Here is a 21,010-nt window from a genome sequence, read left to right as displayed (position 1 = left end):
AAATGTGCAGAATATTAGGGACACGGAAGTTTAGGACACGTTCTAAGCACATGGTGTAGTCCCATAGCTGAGGATTCTGGGTAGTGTAGTGTCTTCTGCCATCCAAAAACTCAGAAAAAACATTTGTTTCTCCGAATCGAAAGGGGAAAATACAAAAGCATTGTACACAATTTAAACCAATCAATGTTGTGTAATTAACAAGGATAATCTGGTGTTTTTGAGTTGATGAGTAGTGCAGATATCACTGTAAAATCAATCGACAGTAAGGAGAATACTTACTTCCGGGTGTAAAATCCTCCGTTATCCAATGGGAATGGACGCTCACATTGCTCTCTGCGTCCGTAATACAATAAAGGGGACATGATCAAATAGGAATATAATTATCTTTTAAATAACGTTAACTAAAGGGAACAATCTCTTTGACACAGCTGAAGCTCTGGCCTTCCTTAAAAACTAACTAATTTAATAAAAATCACAGTTGTATTACACACAATGCACTGTTTATTGAGAACAAACATTGGTGAATAATGCACCATAATACATTCTGACGAAAAATAAAAATTATTATGAATACAAATAAAATAAAAGAAGCCTCTCGTGAGTTACTACAAGCTATAAAGTAGATTTTAAAAACGTTTTATAGAATAAAAGCTCACTGCTGGACGTTGTAGAAATGCGTGTGTGCACCACGACAAAGGAGCCTCATTCACTTTACATTGGGGTTGTTTGCGTGGTGCAGACACGTAAATGTAGCAAAGTTCGTGACTCCACCACGCACTGCGGTGTTAAGGAGTTGTGGTGGAGTCACGAACTCTGGTGAGACCAGGTTGGATTTTTCAGGTCTCAGGCTCGAAAATGACATTCCCAGAACAAATGACCATATCTTCCCTTCTAAAAGGGTTAAATTAATAATCTTTTTTCTCAAAGTAATGATAAACCTGTGAGTTGGATGTAGAAGTGTCAGAATCAATATAGATGTTTTTTATTTAAAAAAAAATTCAGATTGAACATAGTAAAAAACTGTAAATTATAGTGTCCGTCCAAAATTTTTTTTTACTTATAGTGAAAACTACCCTTGGATGATGGTAAGGTAGACTAAAAGCTTTAGGAATCCAAAGTACAACATATAATAAGTACCCTGTATCAAGATTGATGCAAAACAAGTGACATTTGACCTTTTTAGAGAGATTTAGCAAAAATAACTCCACCTCTGAGGTGATTTGGGTGGAAATGGGGGTTTTACCGTTTCTCTGGAACCCATTGGTCGATTTTGGTGATTGACATCTCTTTCTGACCGTTAGAGCCAATAGAATCGAAGGGGGAGTCCCCCACTCACACACATGGTAAAAAGAAAAGGTGGGGGCTTCGCGCATGCAGTTTTGCATCAGAGCGAACCTATACTCTAGCTCTGACATCTGGAAACGGAAAAGCAGTTTTAATGCTTATGGATTATCAGAAATCATTTCAAAGGGACACAGACACATTAGATTAACCCATGGATTAACTTCAGCAGCGTTTTTATCGTTTTAATGCCATTGAAGACCACTTTTGAGCAGACTACGACACAAGGTAACCATGTTAGCGTTTTTAGCTACCTAGCGCCACATGTTTTGATGTCTGTTTTTGTTTATAAAGTCGCGAGTTCGTATCATAGAGGGATAATGTATGTACCCATCGATTCTGTGTCACCTCACGATGTGAAACGATGTGTTGGATGTGCAGAAAAGATAAATAATAAAGTTTTGTGAGTGAATTTCGGTGCAGTAATCTGTTAGCATATTTTGCTCGTTGCTAATTCAGAGGCTCAGCGTTAGCATTGTGGGTTTTTAAAAAAAAAAAAATTAAAATGATCAGTTAGATGAGTTTCTTCCCGTTACATGGATATAAAACATTCATAGTTTATTAAATGAACATGCCCTCAGACACTGTTTCCTGCAAGATGTTGCAGCAGTGCCCCGGTACCGGGGTCTCTCGGGCTTAACAGGTTAAAAATCGAATTTATTATTATTATTATTATAAGCACACCCAACAGTCAGAGTTTTCCCCCCCCATAACCCCCAGGCGTAGGGAGGCGACCCTCTCGTCCACTGGGGTAAACTCCAACAAAGCAGCACCCAACCGTGGGCTTGTGAGTATCTCCACACCCGCCCAGCGCCTCACACCTTGGGCAACTCCAGAGAAGAATAGAGTCCAACCCCTATCAAGAAGTAAGGTTCCAGAGCCGACGCTGTGCGTAGAGGTGAGCTCCACCAGATCCAACTGGTAACGCTCCACCAGATCCAACTGGTAATGCTCCACCAGATCCAACTGGTAACGCTCCACCAGATCCAACTGGTAACGCTCCACCAGATCCAACTGGTAACGCTCCACCAGATCCAACTGGTAACGCTCCACCAGATCCAACTGGTAACGCTCCACCAGATCCAACTGGTAACACTCCACCAGATCCAACTGGTAACACTCCACCTCCCCACCAAATCCAACTGGTAACGCTCCACCAGATCCAACTGGTAACGCTCCACCTCCCCACCAGATCCAATTGGTAATGCTCCACCTCCCCACCAGATCCAACTGGTAACGCTCCACTAGATCCAACTGGTAACGCTCCACCAAATCCAACTGGTAACGCTCCACCAGATCCAACTGGTAACGCTCCACCTCCCCACCAGATCCAATTGGTAATGCTCCACCTCCCCACCAGATCCAACTGGTAATGCTCCACCTCCCCACCAGATCCAACTGGTAATGCTCCACCTCCCCACCAGATCCAACTGGTAACGCTCCACCTCCCCACCAGATCCAATTGGTAATGCTCCACCTCCCCACCAGATCAAACTGGTAATGCTCCACCTCCCCACCAGATCCAACTGGTAATGCTCCACCTCCCCACCAGATCCAACTGGTAAAGCTCCACCTCCCCACCAGATCCAACTGGTAACGCTCCACCTCCCCACCAGATCCAACTGGTAACGCTCCACCTCCCCACCAGATCCAACTGGTAACGCTCCACCAGATCCAACTGGTAACGCTCCACCAGATCCAACTGGTAACGCACCACCAGATCCAACTGGTAACGCTCCACCAGATCCACCTGGTAATGCTCCACCTCCCGCACAAGCTCCAGCTCCTTCCCCCCCATAGAGGTGACCTTCCCCCCGAGAGAGGTGACGTTCCACAGGGTCTGGTCCGTCGAGACCCTCTGCTTGCACCCTTCTGGCACCCGACCCCATCGCTGTGTCCCGTCGGACGTGGGCCATGGGACGGAGAAGCGGAGGTGAGCCCGTCCACCAGGCGCTTGCCGACGAGTCTTCCTACTGGGCCTGGTTCCAGAAGGAGGACCCCGGGCTTCCTCCGGGCCGGGTATCCTGTCTTCTTGTGTCGTCTTTTCAAGTAATATTCCATTTACTTGAATATATTCTTGCACTATTTTCTATTTTATTTGTATTTACTTGCGCATCTCAAAACATTCTATTGCACTATTTTATCTGTTTTATTTGTTTTATGTCCAATATATATTCATGTTGCTCTGTTGGAGGAGCCTTCAGTTTTTCATTGCCATATCTACACTGTAGCTGCAGAGCACATGATGATAAAAACTTGAAACTTGCAACTTGCTTCTTCTTCTCTCAAGTTTCTGACTTTTTTTGTAAAAAGTCAACATTTTAACTTATTCTGAAACAAATTCAGATCTTTTTCTCGAAATCTAAAAATTCTACCCGTTTAAACATTTTCTAAATACAGACTTTATTCTGAAAATCTTACATTTCTGTTTTCTAATATCGTGCAAGAGTGATTATTGACAACCTTGACTAAACAAGAATTCCTTAATCCATTAACCTTTACTTTATTGATATGTAATTATAAATTCATATTGCAGAACAGACTTCATTAGTCTATAGTTGTCCTTAGACATAAAGTGGTGCCCCCCTGAGAGGTGACTTGATGTACATTGAGGTATATTAATTAATATAATAATTATATTAAATACAAAATACTTTTGAATATCAATTCCATATGATAGGCATTTAAATGTACTTAAAAACTAAACTTGCTCCTAGTGGGTCAATAAAAGTGTTTTTTGATTATATCTTTTTGGAGTAGATACTGTATTAGAGTATGACAAAGGAGAGTATAAGAATATCAGATTTATCTTTTTTTTTTAACGGCGGTAAAGCATCAACATCTAGAACAAGTGCAAATTGACTGATATTGGTGTAAATATTCTAAAGGTCTGAGTTACATTAGATCATGAGCACTTCTCACATACAGTATGTGCATGACCGATCCTCACGATGCAGACACTAACGTATCCCTACTATACGGCCTTTAAACATTCACCACCAGCATTCATGATCAATCCACTTTATTAACAGGTTTTATTTTGAATCATTTAACCATCAAATCAGGGACAGTTTCATCCCACAGGCCATAAGACTGTTAAACACCTGAACTTTGAAACAACATCCATAACATTCATCTGGCTGCTACATAGACATTATTTATCTAATATATCATTCCATTTACTTGCATATAGACTCTTATTGCACTATTTCACTATTTCACTATTTCACTTTTTTTTTAAACTATTTTTCTTTTTGTATTTACTATTTACTTGCACTATATTTTTCTGTCTATCTGTTTTATTGTGTTGCTCTGTTGCAGGAGCCTGTGACCTAAGATTTTCATCGTCATAACTACACTGTAGCTATGTTCGTATGACCAATAAAAAAACCTTGAACCTTGAACCATCATCACTATCATCAGGGTGTCTAATTTGTAAGATACACAAGAAGTTCTGCACATTATTTTACCAAAAAGCAAGACTTCTGCAAATGTCACGTATTTTGGTTACATTCAGTCCGTACAATAGAGGGTTGAAGAGCGGTTGGCATGATCGTTGGCAACGATAAGATAATTCTCACAATATTGGGTATTTTCCTCATATTAAACCTGCCCTGCACTATCTCAAAGAAAGCCCCGAAGGAGAAGTTGATGAGTGAAGCGAGGTGAGGTGTGCAGGTGCTGACAGCTTTCTGTCTGCTCTGCTTACAACCAGAGAAACACACTCTGAGGATCCTCATGTACGAGTACACGATCAGTATTATAAGAGCTGCTATGACAGTAAATATGTAAACCAGTCCACACACATTAATGACTGTAGTGTCAGAGCAGGCCAGCTTAACAATGGAGTAGTTATCACAGTACACTTTGTTAATGATGTTCCCACACAGCTGCAGAGGGACGCTCAGAGACATCATGACCACACTCGCCAGAACACTGTACAACCACACAAACACCGTGAGGAACGCAACCCTGTTAGAAGTCATACGTGTATTATATTGCAGGGGATAACAGATAGCAAGATATCTGTCATAAGACATGATTCCTAAGGTAAACAGTTCCACACTGCCGTATGTATGCACAGAGAAAACCTGCAGGAAGCAGAGCGGAGCAGAAACAGTGTGAATGTCAGAGAGGATCTGAACCAGAAGGAATGGAAACAACCCTGTACTACCACACAGTTCATTTACAAACAGGCTGCACAGAAAAAGGTACATAGGTTCATGTAAGCTCCTGTTCACACAGATAACCACAATCAGCAACACGTTGGCACCTATAATACACACATATAAACACATGACAATCATGAAGAACAAGTACTTAAAAACCCCCGTGTCGAAGTATGACACCATAGTGAAATATGAAATGTGAGTAGAGTTCACCATGATTCTCCTGTGGTTCGTTAAGCATCACAACATTATGCAGTGCATTACCTGGATGTAGATGTCACTTTAAACATGGCAATAACAGTGACCACATGTTCCTCATCATGAGAACACATAAAACAGATGATATTAATGTGTATAATACAGAGATCCAGAGAGTGTGAGGTGCTGCTCTCCTCACTGAGCTGAAACTCTGAGCTGCTGCTTTTACCTTCTGTCTGCAGCTCACTGACGTCATCCTTCAGGGATCCTCCTTCTGTAACTCAGTCTGCATTTGACTGATTTATGTTTTATTTATGACAGCAATATCTTGACCTCGTATTACCGCTGTTATACGGACTAGCATCGTCCCTTGCTTTTTGATATTCTTTTTCCACCATGAGCACCGACAGTAAGATAGCTTGCTCTGGAAACCTGTATGAATGAGCTTCAGTGTGACAGCTGTAAAGAGAGGTGGACGATCCACATACAGAGATAAACACTAACACATGTACATATTAACGTCACAGAATCGATGACAGCAGCATCCAGCGCCCATCTGATGGATCCGCTTCAACAGACGGGCGTTCAGGCTTCGTTCTGATGGTTTCCGTCTGAGAGACACGGTCAAAACAAGCTTCTTCTCCAATGTCTATAGTGACAAGACGCTGATTCTCACAAGAGTTTAGGTGTTTTGAACTTGAAGTGCTCGGAGCGGCAGCACAGACACTGGGAAAAGACGCTGGAGCTCAGGAAAAGATGCTGTACGAACACAGGGCCGTACAATACCATAAAGAACCCCAGAGGAAGTGGAGCGTACCTCACTGAACACGTAGTGAGATATATGTTATGATATGATCCAATACAATATCTTCAAAACCCTCAAATGTACTTTTGATCTGGGACTAAACTTTGGATTTGATTTCAGGACTGATGGCAGTCTAACCTCATGAAGTCGTGGGACCCTGTTTCTTTGATGGAAACACAGATGGTGTTACATGTTGTCGTGGCAGGTTGGTTCATAGAGTTTGCAGAGTGTCATTGGGTGGAGCAGCTTCTGTCTGAAGGTGGGGGAACATGTTATTATGTCAGTCAGGGCAGTCTTTTACATTACTGTTTTTAACCCCCCTAGGGTCATGGTTTAAACCCCCCCCCTCCCCATACTGGCTCCTGTTTCAGGAGACTCTTTGTCTAAAGGAGCCTGAGAGGCCTCTTTCTGAACCCCCCCCCCCAAACAGCTTTCTAATGGGCACAGCCAGCAGCAGGTTTTCAGGTTTCCACTGAAATACAAACTCCATCTCCAAGCGTCTCCGAGCATGTGACCTATTGCAATTATTGGTTCAATGGTACACCGTCAGGATCTCTTGGCCTCCGTGTTTTGCGTGACGCGTTGTGTCGACACTTTAATGGTGCGTTCTATAGACTGAAGACTCTCTTATAAAGCTTATAGTGAGGGCTGGTTCAGACTGACCTGGGACCAGCTGCTATTTCTGCTGCTATAGACTGAAGACTCTCCTCTTATAGTGAGGGCTGGTTCAGACTGACCTGGGACCAGCTGCTAGTTCTGCTGCTATAGACTGAATAATCTCCTCTTATAGTGAGGGCTGGTTCAGACTGACCTGGGACCAGCTCCTAGTTCTGCTGCAATAGACTGAAGACTCTCCTCTTACAGTGAGGGCTGGTTCAGACTGACCTGGACCAGCTCCTAGTTCTGCTGCAATAGACTGAAGACTCTCCTCTTACAGTGAGGGCTGGTTCAGACTGACCTGGACCAGCTCCTAGTTCTGCTGCAATAGACTGAAGACTCTCCTCTTACAGTGAGGGCTGGTTCAGGCTGACCTGGGACCAGCTCCTAGTTCTGCTGCTATAGACTGAAGACTCTCCTCGTATAGTGAGGGCTGGTTCAGACTGACCTGGACCAGCTCCTAGTTCTGCATGTTGCTCTGTTGGAGGAGCCTTCAGTTTTACATTGCCATATCTACACTGTAGCTGCTGAGCACATGATGATAAAGACTTGAAACTTGCTTCTTCTTCTCTCAACTTTCTGACTTTTTTGTAAAAAGTCAACATTTTAACTTATTCTGAAACTAATTCAGACCTTTTTCTCTAAATCTCAAAATTCTACCCGTTTAACCTTTAGCCCGAGAGGGCCCTAATCCCAACCAAGTCTCACGGCATTTCGTGTTATAGTCACAACATTTAATTCGTGTTCACCAAGACGATTATCCCCTTTTTTTCATGCAGAACGATTTTAAAAGCAATGTATTTCTATTGGTAATGTGTTTCGTGCCTGCAACACGTCTTTTTCTCCGGTCGGGTCGTGGAAGACCGGAAGCTGTGTGGTTAATAAAAACATGTTCTTACTCAATATCAAGCCACGATTATTGCTTTTATTTTAAATCGTATAATTTCGGACTTTTGTTGCCGTCTTTGAGGAAAATAAATGGCTCAGAGCCTCAGGATACTGAAATCTGTATTTTTTAAATCTTTTTTTACTTCTTATTTGTTATTCTTTTCAAAATAACACACTGTTATTTACTCAACAATAACACACAATTATCCTTGTTTTTATTTATTGGTTTAATTCCATAATCTCTGGCTTTTTTGACGTCTGTCAGGAACTGAATTTCAAAATAAAGTCCTAAACAATACCAGAAACAGACTTAGGACTTTTCAAAAATCCTCAGCGGTGATTGGATGTTTTAGCCGCAATGCACGTAGGGATATGGTGTTTATGCACACGTTTCTTTCATGTCAGAAAGCACGATTTTCAAAGTAATGCATTTCAATTAAAGAATTGTTCGTGTCTCCTCTTCGTGTCTCGGGAAGCCGGAAGCTGTATTATTTTCTAATGTTTGTTTTTTTAACCATAACGGGTACTTTACACAACATTGAGTCAAACTTATCCTTGTTTTAATCCTTGTTTTATTTATGTTAAATTGTTATTGTCGGTTAATTGTCCATTTTATTTATTAAGGTTTAAGATATCATTAGTCTTTTTTTATTATTATCATGCTAGATGTTTAAACTTTTCTGCATTTTATAAGGAAATTTAGACTTTTTTGTTTTTGTCTGTAGGCTACTTCGGTTATTAAAGAGTTATCGTGTCAAAATATAGGAAATATATTAATACTTTATTGTATAATCGGTACAGGAAATTACATAATTCAAAGCACCACCTATTGGCCAAAGACCGCTACCACCGTCATTGCGATCTATCCTCTGACAAAGTAAGTTGTGTCACTAAAGTCTGATGCATGTTTTGCTTAGATTTAATAATTGGGGCTTTTTTTTTTAGCCTTTACTCGCATGGTTCATCACACATAATGAACTGTTCTAAGTCTGAGAAATGCTTTCACCATTATCAGCAAAGCAACATTAAGGTGACATTATTCTTGCGGGCGGCTAGCTAGCTAGCTCACGTTCAACATAAGCTTAAACTAGTTTAGCTACATTTATATCAGCTCATAAGTGGTGTGGGAAAAACTATTTGTCTTAATTACGGCTACATTCGTCGGTGTTAAAGTGTGAGTTATACGTTATCTTAATCGCTTTTGTTTTACACATGACATAGTACTAACGCTGCCGAGCGGACATTTAACATATGTTTGGGGGGAGGGGCATTGTCCATGTGCACGTCCATGTGCATGTTACGCGCCTTTGACACGTATGAAACAAGAAATACGAAAATGAACTCACTCAGTCTGTCTGAAGTAGTTAAACCATCACAATGTGCATTTAAAAAAGCTAGTTTCACTACATAATTCACTTTTTCTGTTCTCTCCTGCAGCTCCTGTAGCCACACCACAAACCCATACACTGATCTACACCATCATAAAACCAACGGCACTTTTAAGAGCCAAACTCAACCTATCTCCCTATCTCCCTATCTCCTTATCTCCCTATCTCCTTCTCCGTATTAGGTGCCTTACAAATAATGGACGTCCGCTCTCGGGAGCGTCGGAGTGGTGTGGTCACCCTAAGTGACAGACCTAAAGTATCCGGGATTCAGGCACCTTCCCTGGCTTGTACATTTTTGGTGATGCGGCCTGGAGGTATCAGACTATTTTAAACAACTTTTCCCCGCCTTTCAAACACTTATTCCTGGGTTTTAGCCAGTCATTTTGCACGCTATCGTTTAACATTGACGCGTCAACGCGGAGAGCGTCAATGTTAAATGATATCGTGCAAAATGACTGGCTAAAACTCTCTTCCAGACATTTAAAAATACTTTCCCCGACCATTTAAACATTATTTCTGGCTTGTAAAGTGCAGTTATGCGCCCTGGAGGTATCAGACTATTTCAAACAACTTTTCCCCGCCTTTCAAACACTTATTCCTGGGTACAAGTGTTATCTTTTCCCCCTGGGTGTGTGCTAAAAGTGAAGCCAAGGTCCTAGAGATTCGGCAATAGTACCGTTGGATGCGGGGTACGTGGAAATGGGGGGGTACAGAAAAGCCTGAACCGAACAGAGCTTGTTATCAAAAGTTATGAATTAGTAGCAATATTTCACAATTTTCCCTGGAGCTCTCCGGGGTGCTGGAGAGTCATTTTCAGGCTTCTCTCTGCACCTATTCCTGGGTAAATCTGTTATATTTCCCCCCTGGGTGTGTGTGTGTGTGTGTGAGACAAGTGAACTGAGTCAGCCTGCCAACAAGCAGCAGTCTGCTGTCATTTTAAACATGTTCCCCGACTTTTTAACACACTTTTACCCACATTTTGAGCACTCATTCCTGGGTCAATGTGTCATCTCTTCACCCTGGTCCTGCATTAAAACAGTTCCCCCGACTTTAAACACTAATGTGCCCATGATTCAGACACTTATTCCTGGCTAAATCTGTTATCTTTCCCCCCCTGGGTGTGTGTGAGACAAGTGAACTGAGTCAGCCTGCTAACAACCACCAGTCTGCTGTCATTTGAAACATGTTCCCCGACCTTTTAACACACTTTTTACCCAAGTTATGCGCCCTGGAGGTATCAGACTATTTTAAACAACTTTTCCCCGCCTTTCAAACACTTATTCCGGGGTTTTAGTCAGTCATTTTGCGAGATATCATTTAACATTGACAGTCTCCTGAAAAAGCACATATTCTGTGCATTTTCAGGAGAGCGTCAATGTTAAATGATATCGTGCAAAATGACTGGCTAAAACTCTCTTCCAGACATTTAAAAATACTTTCCCCGACCATTTAAACATTATTTCTGGCTTGTAAGGTGCAGTTATGCGCCCTGGAGGTATTATACTATTTCAAACAACTTTTCCCCGCCTTTCAAACACTTATTCCTGGATACAAGTGTTATCTTTTCCCCCCTGGGTGTGTGTGAGACAGGTGAACTGAGTCAGCCTGCCAACAAGCAGCAGTCTGCTGTCATTTTAAACAGTTCCCCCGACTTTTTAACACACTTTTACCCACGTTTTGAGCACTCATTCCTGGGTCAATGTGTCATCTCTTCACCCTGGTCCTGAATTAAAACAGTTCCCCAACTTTTTAACACACTTTTACCCACGTTTTGAGCACTTATTCCTGGGTCAATGTGTCACCTCTTCACCCTGGTCCTGAATTAAAACAGTTCCCCCGACTTTAAGCACTAATGTGCCCATGATTCAGACACTTATTCCTGGCTAAATGTGTTCTCTTTTCCCCCCTGGGTGTGTGTGAGACAAGTGAACTGAGTCAGCCTGCCAACAAGCAGCAGTCTGCTGTCATTTGAAACATGTTCCCCCGACTTTTAACACACTTTTACCCATGTTTTGAGCACTTATTCCTGGGTAGAAAAGACATGTGCTGTAGCCTGGTTCTCTCCCAGTACTGGGTACTAGTTAATGCCACTATCACCACCACATTTAAACCAGATGAACTGGTAGTTATCCGGGGTGCTGGAGAGTCATTTTCAGGCTCCTCTCCACAATTGTCCCCATAAAATGATTTTAAATCATTATTTTTGCATTTAAATGCATTTATTCTATCATTTATATGGTTCCCCAACACAATGCACATAATCTGGAGCTCATTGGGGTCCTGCATATAATTTAATCAGGCGTTTTAACACTTTTTCCCATGAAAATGATTTTTAATCACTATCATGGGGCTATGAAAATCAAATTCTGGGTAATGCAGAGCACAATTGCACCTTTTACTATTTAAATGTATTTGTATTATATATATTTGGGCTAGAAAGGTGACCTCTCTGGGTGATTTAGTCAGTTTATGGAGCTTAGCCCACAAATCCTGGATGATCCAGGCCGAATTTGGGTGCTCATAGGCGGCCTGCCAGGCGCCCCCACCCGTGGAAAGCAAAATAAAGTGAAGAAAACGGTTAATTATATCTTAAAATAATCAAAAATGAAGTTTTGAAAAATTGTCAAAAAAATGACAGAGTGCCAACGGGAGAAGGGGCCAGACTATTGGCGCTTCAGGCCGATTTTTCCCCTTCTCCGATGGTTGGTGCAACGGAGAAGGGGAAAAGGTTCCGGGGCTTCATTTCCCCTTCCCTGTGAAAAAAATTCATCCATACTTTTCAGCCTACCGTCTGCACAAAATCAGAAACCCGGTTTTTGGGTGCACTCAGAAAAAAAACGGCTGTTTCTAATCTTGGAAGAATGTATCCGATGAAAGTGCACTTTGGCTCGGATGAATTTGATGCCTCAAGGCCCCCTAGCCTGGTTCTCAAAATACTTTAAGTTTGACTCTGGATGAATGCAAGGGCAGTTTGCAGGGGACTTTGTCTGCATTATGATGCACTATTTTGGGATAGTTTTCTCAATTTAAACACGGACTGGAGATGGCTCGGACCCTTCTATGTGACCCTGGAGGATATGACCGAGAGATGACAGACTCTCTTGCGGGGTCATGATGCACTATATTGGGACACAATTTTCTCATTTTGACCCCTTTTCCTGGTTCTCACAAAAGTTAACTCTGATTATTTTGCCCATGGAGGAATGCCAGGGGAGTCGACAGGGGACTCCCGCGGGGTCATGATGCACTATATTGGGACACAATTTTCTCATTTTGACCTCTTTTCCTGGTTCTCACAAAAGTTGACTCTGATTATTTTGCCCATGGAGGAATGCCAGGGGAGTCGACAGGGGACTCCTGCGGGGTCATGTGGCACTATTTCCAGGTACTTTTTTTCATTTTCACCCAAATTTCCCTGGATGAAATATATATATATATATATTTTTGTTTTTAGCCCATTTTCACCCAGTTCTGGCCACAGCGTTGCCTGGAGGATAGGACCGAGATATGACAGACTCTCTGGCCGCCTCACAAGTCACTATTGTCGGACACTTTCTTTGCTTTACCCCGGTTCTATCACTCTTTCCTCCTTTGACCATACAACCCGTTTCCTGCTGGGGTGGTGCCTGGTTGCGGGGCACCCCAAACCCTCTCATGGTCGGGGCACCATGCATTGATGCATCGGACCCAATGTTGCCATCACCAGCCCCGCGTTAGTGCGGAGGTGGGACCATCCAACCCGGTGGTAACCCAAGCCCTCCCTTGGTCTGTGCATCATGAATTGATGCATCGGACCCAATGTTGCCATCACCAGCCCCGCGTTTGTGCGGAGCTGGGACCATCTGACCCGGTGGTAACCCAATACCTCCCTTGGTCCATGCACCATGAATTGATGCATCGGACCCAGTGTCGCAATCACCGGTCACGCTAACGCATATAAACGTAGAACTAGAACATAATTTTGATCAAATTCATTGTGTGTGTTTCAGTAAGGATGTCATCCGAATGCCCGGTGTGCAGACTCTTCTATCTGGCGTTGAACAAAAACCTTAAGCACAAGCATGCAGTGCGGAACTTGGAGGAGAGGGGAATCCTCCTGAAAATAGCCAGTGGAAGGATAAATGTTCGGACCAAACCCTGTCCCATCGCTGGGTGTTCGTACGCTGGGAAGAGACTGGACCGTCATGTAAAACATGACCACCCTGAGTTCTCCCGACATGAGGCACATCAGGTCATGGCAAGGCTGAAGCATAGTGTGGCACTGCAGTTGCTCCATGACCTCCGTGAGACTAACCCCATCATTGGAATGGCTACATCATTGGATATAGACAATGAGGAGGAATACCCTGGGCACCCTCCACCCTTCTCCCCACATACCGAGTGTGACAACGAGGACTGCAGGCAGGTGATGCTGGAAAATGTGGCATTGAGGGCTCAGAAGGATGCCCTCAATGATGAGGTGAAGACCCTGCGCTCCAGGCTGAAAAAGGAGCTAAAACCCAGGAAGCAGAGTGCTGCTGTGCTTGAGGAAGAGGACGAATGTATACGATTTAAGGGCCTGGCAATCCCAAGTACCTCCGGCATAAACACAGTAGCTTCAGGCAGCAATACCCCTGTGAAGAGCCCGGTGAAGACTGTCATGCTTGCAGTAGCCTCCGGTGAGAAGAGACCGGTCAAGAACCCTGTGAAGAGCCCGGTGAAGACTGTCATGCTTGCAGTAGCCTCCGGTGGGAAGAGACCGGTCAAGAACCCTGTGAAGAGCCCGGTGAAGACTGTCATATTCCCAGTTTCCTCCGGTAGCGAGACCCCTGTGAAGAGCCCGGTGAAGACTGTCATGTTTGCAGTAGCCTCCAGTAGCGAGACCCCTGTGAAGAGCCCGGTGAAGACTGTCATGCAGTCCCCAGTAGCCTCCGGTAGCGAGAACCCTGTATGCCGGAAGACCCGTGCGTCTAAGCTGGCTAAGGACTTGCCCTCTCCCTCAAATTACTGGTCCACTGGGTATGGACGGGGGAATACCATGCGTGAAATCACGTTGCCTAAAAGCATGGAGGCGTACCTTCAGACATACTGGGATCATTGTTTGGGTGTCGCTCCGACAGTAAAACAGAAAGACAATGTTCTGTCGAAGATCAGCCGGATAAAGAACTTCATAGTATACATGGCCCATGGTGTTAACCGCCTGTCAGACTGGCTGTTCCTAAGAAACATGAAGATGATCCGTGGCTGGAGCAAGTATATTGCAAAGTCGGGCCGGGCAGTCACAACATCAGAGTTCTTCCTGAAGAATGTGAACCAATTCATGGGGTACATGTCTGAGTCAAAGCCCCGGGGGTGCAGGCTCACCCAGTCTGATATGACCCACATAATGAGAGAGGTGAAAGCCAACATGAAACACTTGAATAAGGCAGTCACTCTACACCAGTTTAAGGTGAAGAGGAACAAACTGGATCGTCTGCCGAGCCAGGCGGAGCTTCTCGCCGCCATGGCGGCCGCTGAGAAGCGCATCCCAGAGCTCCTCGACCTGATGGCCGGCAAGCCGACCTCAACCACCCAGAAGCTTCTCTATGGCTAACTCACCCTCCATTGGAGCCTCCTGTATGGCCACCGTCCGGGCGTGTACGCAAACATGAAAAACAGTGAGGTCTTAGAGGCGGCCAAAAGGGGAACTGCTGAGGGCTACATCATCCATGTGCAGGATCAGACATATGGCGAAGCACAGCTGACGCTTATAGTAGAGGAGTTTAGCTGGGTCATGCGGTGGATGGGGATTAAAGAGGCATTGCTGGGTCCTCAGAATGAATTCTTCCTTTTCACAAGGGGGATTCGGGCCTCCAAGAACCTGAACGCTCACTTGAAGAGGGCATGGGCTGATGCTGGGCTAGAAACAGCCGTCACCTTCACAATCCTGCGCACTGCCCTGGCTGACAATATCAAGCATCACCAAGATCCAGAAAGCCGGTCGATTCTCGCCAGGTTTATGTGTCATGACATAACCACGTCGGACCGGTTCTACGCGAATGCGCCTGGAATAAAGGAGGCATTGAAAATCTGCTCCATGTTCAGGGCGTCATCGGTTGCGGCAGCAGCTGCATCAGCATCAGAAGGATGTCTACCGCTGTCAGATGGGGAGACCTCCGAAGAGGGCTCCGGGGCTGAGAGCAGCAGACAAGACCCCAACGATACCTCTTCTTCAGAGCACGAGCAACCTGATGGGTCATTGGAGCGGCAGCAGCAGCGGAAGCGGAAGCGGGAGGGAAAGAGGCCAATGAAGTCGGGACCGGGGCTGGTTGACACTCTTGATGATGGGGCAGGGGCCGTGGACTCAACCTGTTTGCCCTGGTGCACCGTACGAATTAGACCCCTAATATGGTCCCCGGAACCCCGCTAAACATTGTGAATATGTATACCGTGTATATAGTTTTTGTTCAAATAAATTGTTATAATTATTATTATAATCCTGGGTATACATTTTGTAAATAGTACAATACCTCCAGGGCGCATAACTGCACTTTACAAGCCAGGGAAGGTGCCTGAATCCTGGGTATACATTTTGTAAATAGTACAATACCTCCAGGGCGCATAACTGCACTTTACAAGCCAGGGAAGGTGCCTGAATCCTGGGTATACGTTTTGTAAATAGTGCAATACCTCCAGGGTGCATAACTGCACTTTACAAGCCAGGGAAGGTGCCTGAATCCTGGGTATACATTTTGTAAATAGTACAATACCTCCAGGGTGCATAACTGCACTTTACAAGCCAGGGAAGGTGCCTGAATCCTGAAAAAAAGTTAAAGTGTTTGAACCTCCAGCCCAGAAGGGGGGTGGTGGTGCCAATAAGAAAGCAGAATTTGGATGCTGATGGGCGGACATAAAAGCACCACAAAATCCACCCCCCTTTAGGGTCACCAGGGGCACGAGGTTCTGGTGGGTGTGAATACCTGGGTTTAGTCCGTGGGGGAGTGCTTAACTGCGGGGGCCCGGGGACTCACGGTGTGCAAGGTTATGGAGGTGCCACTGTTATGGGGACATGCTGGGGGTCATTAGTCCGTCCTTTGGGGGTCTGTGAGCGGGCAAAGAGAGGTGATTTTCCCGGTCTCTGTCCTGGAGGTCTGAAATAAACAGAGTGCCACTGTTATGGAGACATGCTGGAGGTCTCTAGGCCATCCTTTGGGGGCCTGTAGGCCGGCAAAGAGACGGGATTTTGCCGGACTCTCTCCTGGAATTGTGAAATAAACTAAGTCCCCAGACCTCTTGTTTACCGGACCCAGGGGACCCCCCCCCGAGACCCCCGATGCGTCCCCCTATTTTAGAAACCCGAGTAAATGTGTGGTTAAGTTACCACAGTAAATGTGGTTAACCGGCTGTCGGTCTTATGCGGAGACGGCGTCAATCTGCTCAATCTACTAACTATTGGGTAGCAGAATGGTGGGTATTCAGCATCCCACTTTCCTTCAGCGCTGTCCTTGGTGCTGAAGTGTGAAATAAACAGAGTGCCACATTTTGTAAATAGCAGAATACCTCCAGGGCGCATAACTGCACTTTACAAGCCAGGGAAGGTGCCTGAATCCTGGGTATACATTTTGTAAATAGTAGAATACCTCCAGGGCGCATAACTGCACGTTACAAGCCAGGGAAGGTGCCTGAATCCTGGGTAAACATTGTTTAATTGTTTAAGTGTTTTTAATTGTATGGAACAGTGTTTTGTTTCTTTCAAAACTCTCCCGTCATTGGCCGGATACATGGGGACGATTTTATATTCACTATGACCGTTAATATTCCAGTGAGACGAAGTACGTCCGGTGACGGGAGTGATCCCATGTTAATTTTGTCCGAAAACCAGAGCATTCCATTATTCAAGGGTGGTTTTCACTATAAGTAATTTTTTTTTTTTGGACGGACACTATAATTTACATTTTTTTACTGTGTTCAATCTGAATTAACTTTAAAATAAAAACATCTATATTGATTCTGACACTTCTACATCCAACTCACAGGTCTATCATTGCTTTGAGAAAAAAGATTATTAATTTACCCCTTTTATAAGTGAAGATATGGTAATTTGTTCTGGGAATGTCATTTTCGACCCTGAGACCTGAAAAACAGGCTCAGGGTTTAACAGGTTAAACATTTTCTAAATACAGACTTTTTTCTGAAAATCTTACATTTCTGTTTTTTAATATCGTATAAGAGTGATTATTGACAACCTTGACTAAACAAGAATTCCTAAATCCATTAAACTTTACTTTATTGATATGTAATTATGTATTTTTAAATTCATATTGCAGTATATTTGATAAGACTTCATTAGTTAGTCTATAGTTGTCCTTAGATATAAAGTGGTGCCTCCCTGAGAGGTGACTTGATGTACATTAAGTTATATTCATTAGTATAATAATTATATTAAATAAATACAAAATACTTTTGAATATCAATTCCATATGATAGGCATTTAAATGTACTTTAAGCACTTATCTTTCGTGTCACTAAGTATCAACCCCTATTTGTGATTTAATGAATATTAATAGTTGTATTAATATATTTTATCTGTTAAAAACTAAACTTGCTCCTAGTGGGTCAATAAAAGTGTTTTTTGATTATATCTTTTTGGAGTAGATACTGTATTAGAGTATGACAAAGGAGAGTTTAAGAATATCAGATTTATCTTTTTTTTTTAACGGCGGTAAAGCATCAACATCTAGAACAAGTGCAAATTGACTGATATTGGTGTAAATATTCTAAAGGTCTGAGTTACATTAGATCATGAGCACTTCTCACATACAGTATGTGCATGACCGATCCTCACGATGCAGACACTAACGTATCCCTACTATACGGCCTTTAAACATTCACCACCAGCATTCATGATCAATCCACTTTATTAACAGGTTTTATTTTGAATCATTTAACCATCAAATCAGGGACAGTTTCATCCCACAGGCCATAAGACTGTTAAACACCTGAACTTTGAAACAACATCCATAACATTCATCTGGCTGCTACATAGACATTATTTATCTAATATATCATTCCATTTACTTGCATATAGACTCTTATTGCACTATTTCACTATTTCACTTTTTTTTAAAACTATTTTTCTTTTTGTATTTACTATTTACTTGCACTATATTTTTCTGTCTATCTGTTTTATTGTGTTGCTCTGTTGCAGGAGCCTGTGACCTAAGATTTTCATCGTCATAACTACACTGTAGCTATGTTCGTATGACCAATAAAAAAACCTTGAACCTTGAACCATCATCACTATCATCAGGGTGTCTAATTTGTAAGATACACAAGAAGTTCTGCACATTATTTTACCAAAAAGCAAGACTTCTGCAAATGTCACGTATTTTGGTTACATTCAGTCCGTACAATAGAGGGTTGAAGAGCGGTTGGCATGAGAGCCAGTACAACGATAAGATAATTCTCACAATATTGGGTATTTTCCTCATATTAAACCTGCCCTGCACTATCTCAAAGAAAGCCCCGAAGGAGAAGTTGATGAGTGAAGCGAGGTGAGGTGTGCAGGTGCTGACAGCTTTCTGTCTGCTCTGCTTACAACCAGAGAAACACACTCTGAGGATCCTCATGTACGAGTACACGATCAGTATTATAAGAGCTGCTATGACAGTAAATATGTAAACCAGCCCACACACATTAATGACTGTAGTGTCAGAGCAGGCCAGCTTAACAATGGAGTAGTTATCACAGTACACTTTGTTAATGATGTTCCCACACAGCTGCAGAGGGACGCTCAGAGACATCATGACCACACTCGCCAGAACACTGTACAACCACACAAACACCGTGAGGAACGCAACCCTGTTAGAAGTCATACGTGTATTATATTGCAGGGGATAACAGATAGCAAGATATCTGTCATAAGACATGATTCCTAAGGTAAACAGTTCCACACTGCCGTATGTATGCACAGAGAAAACCTGCAGGAAGCAGAGCGGAGCAGAAACAGTGTGAATGTCAGAGAGGATCTGAACCAGAAGGAATGGAAACAAAGCTGTACTACCACACAGTTCATTTACAAACAGGCTGCACAGAAAAAGGTACATAGGTTCATGTAAGCTCCTGTTCACACAGATAACCACAATCAGCAACACATTGGCACCTATAATACACACATATAAACACATGACAATCATGAAGAACAAGTACTTAAAAACCCCCGTGTCGAAGTATGACACCATAGTGAAATATGAAATGTGAGTAGAGTTCACCATGATTCTCCTGTGGTTCTTTAAGCATCACAACACGAGCAGTGCATTACCTGGATGTAGATGTCACTTTAAACATGGCAATAACAGTGAAGACATGTTCTTCATCATGAGAACACATAAGACAGATGATATTAATGTGTATAATACAGAGATCCAGAGTGGGTGAGGTGCTGCTCTCCTCACTGAGCTGAAACTCTGAGCTGCTGCTTTTACCTTCTGTCTGCAGCTCACTGACGTCATCCTTCAGGGATCCTCCTTCTGTAACTCAGTCTGCATTTGACTGATTTATGTTTTATTTATGACAGCAATATCTTGACCTCGTATTACCGCTGTTATACGGACTAGCATCGTCCCTTGCTTTTTGATATTCTTTTTCCACCATGAGCACCGACAGTAAGATAGCTTGCTCTGGAAACCTGTATGAATGAGCTTCAGTGTGACAGCTGTAAAGAGAGGTGGACGATCCACATACAGAGATAAACACTAACACATGTACATATTAACGTCACAGAATCGATGACAGCAGCATCCAGCGCCCATCTGATGGATCCGCTTCAACAGACGGGCGTTCAGGCTTCGTTCTGATGGTTTCTGTCTGAGAGACACGGTCAAAACAAGCTTCTTCTCCAATGTCTATAGTGACAAGACGCTGATTCTCACAAGAGTTTAGGTGTTTTGAACTTGAAGTGCTCGGAGCGGCAGCACAGACACTGGGAAAAGACGCTGGAGCTCAGGAAAAGATGCTGTACGAACACAGGGCCGTACAATACCATAGAGAACCCCAGAGGAAGTGGAGCGTACCTCACTGAACACGTAGTGAGATATATGTTATGATATGATCCAATACAATATCTTCAAAACCCTCAAATGTACTTTTGATCTGGGACTAAACTTTGGATTTGATTTCAGGACTGATGGCAGTCTAACCTCATGAAGTCGTGGGACCCTGTTTCTTTGATGGAAACACAGATGGTGTTACATGTTGTCGTGGCAGGTTGGTTCATAGAGTTTGCAGAGTGTCATTGGGTGGAGCAGCTTCTGTCTGAAGGTGGGGGAACATGTTATTATGTCAGTCAGGGCATTCTTTTACATTACTGGTTCTAACCCCCGTGGGTCATGGTTTAAACCCCCCCCCTCCCCCATACTGGCTCCTGTTTCAGGAGACTCTTTGTCTAAAGGAGCCTGAGAGGCCTCTTTCTTAACCCCCCCCCCCCCAACAGCGTTCTAATGGGCACAGCCAGCAGCAGGTTTTCAGGTTTCCACTGAAATACAAACTCCATCTCCAAGCGTCTCCGAGCATGTGACCTATTGCAATGATTGGTTCAATGGTACACC

The 21,010-nt window shown here is 43.4% G+C and overlaps 2 protein-coding genes across 2 annotated transcripts; both read right to left on the bottom strand.

Annotated features, from left to right (window-relative positions):
* Window positions 1-4,835: 4,835 nt before the first annotated feature.
* LOC117496720 (olfactory receptor 4D10-like) lies at window positions 4,836-5,693 on the bottom strand. Its single transcript, XM_034148458.1, has one exon. The coding sequence runs from the start codon at window positions 5,691-5,693 to the stop codon at window positions 4,836-4,838; it is 858 nt and encodes a 285-aa protein (XP_034004349.1).
* A 13,064-nt stretch (window positions 5,694-18,757) lies between these two features.
* Window positions 18,758-19,678, bottom strand: LOC117496735 (olfactory receptor 142-like). The gene has a single exon (XM_034148473.1). It carries the CDS (start codon window positions 19,676-19,678, stop codon window positions 18,758-18,760), a length of 921 nt encoding a protein of 306 aa, XP_034004364.1.
* Between the last annotated feature and the right edge of the window lie 1,332 nt (window positions 19,679-21,010).

Source organism: Trematomus bernacchii, unplaced genomic scaffold (assembly GCF_902827165.1).
Source record: "Trematomus bernacchii unplaced genomic scaffold, fTreBer1.1, whole genome shotgun sequence".
Classification (NCBI taxonomy): domain Eukaryota; kingdom Metazoa; phylum Chordata; class Actinopteri; order Perciformes; family Nototheniidae; genus Trematomus; species Trematomus bernacchii.
Note: the sequence above shows the minus strand (reverse complement) of the source record. Positions and strands in the feature narration are given on the sequence as shown.

Bases quoted from the DNA above. Each gene is read 5' to 3' on its own strand.
- LOC117496720 (XM_034148458.1), bottom strand. From the start codon at position 5,693: ATGGTGTCATACTTCGACACGGGGGTTTTTAAGTACTTGTTCTTCATG.
- LOC117496735 (XM_034148473.1), bottom strand. From the start codon at position 19,678: ATGGTGAACTCTACTCACATTTCATATTTCACTATGGTGTCATACTTC.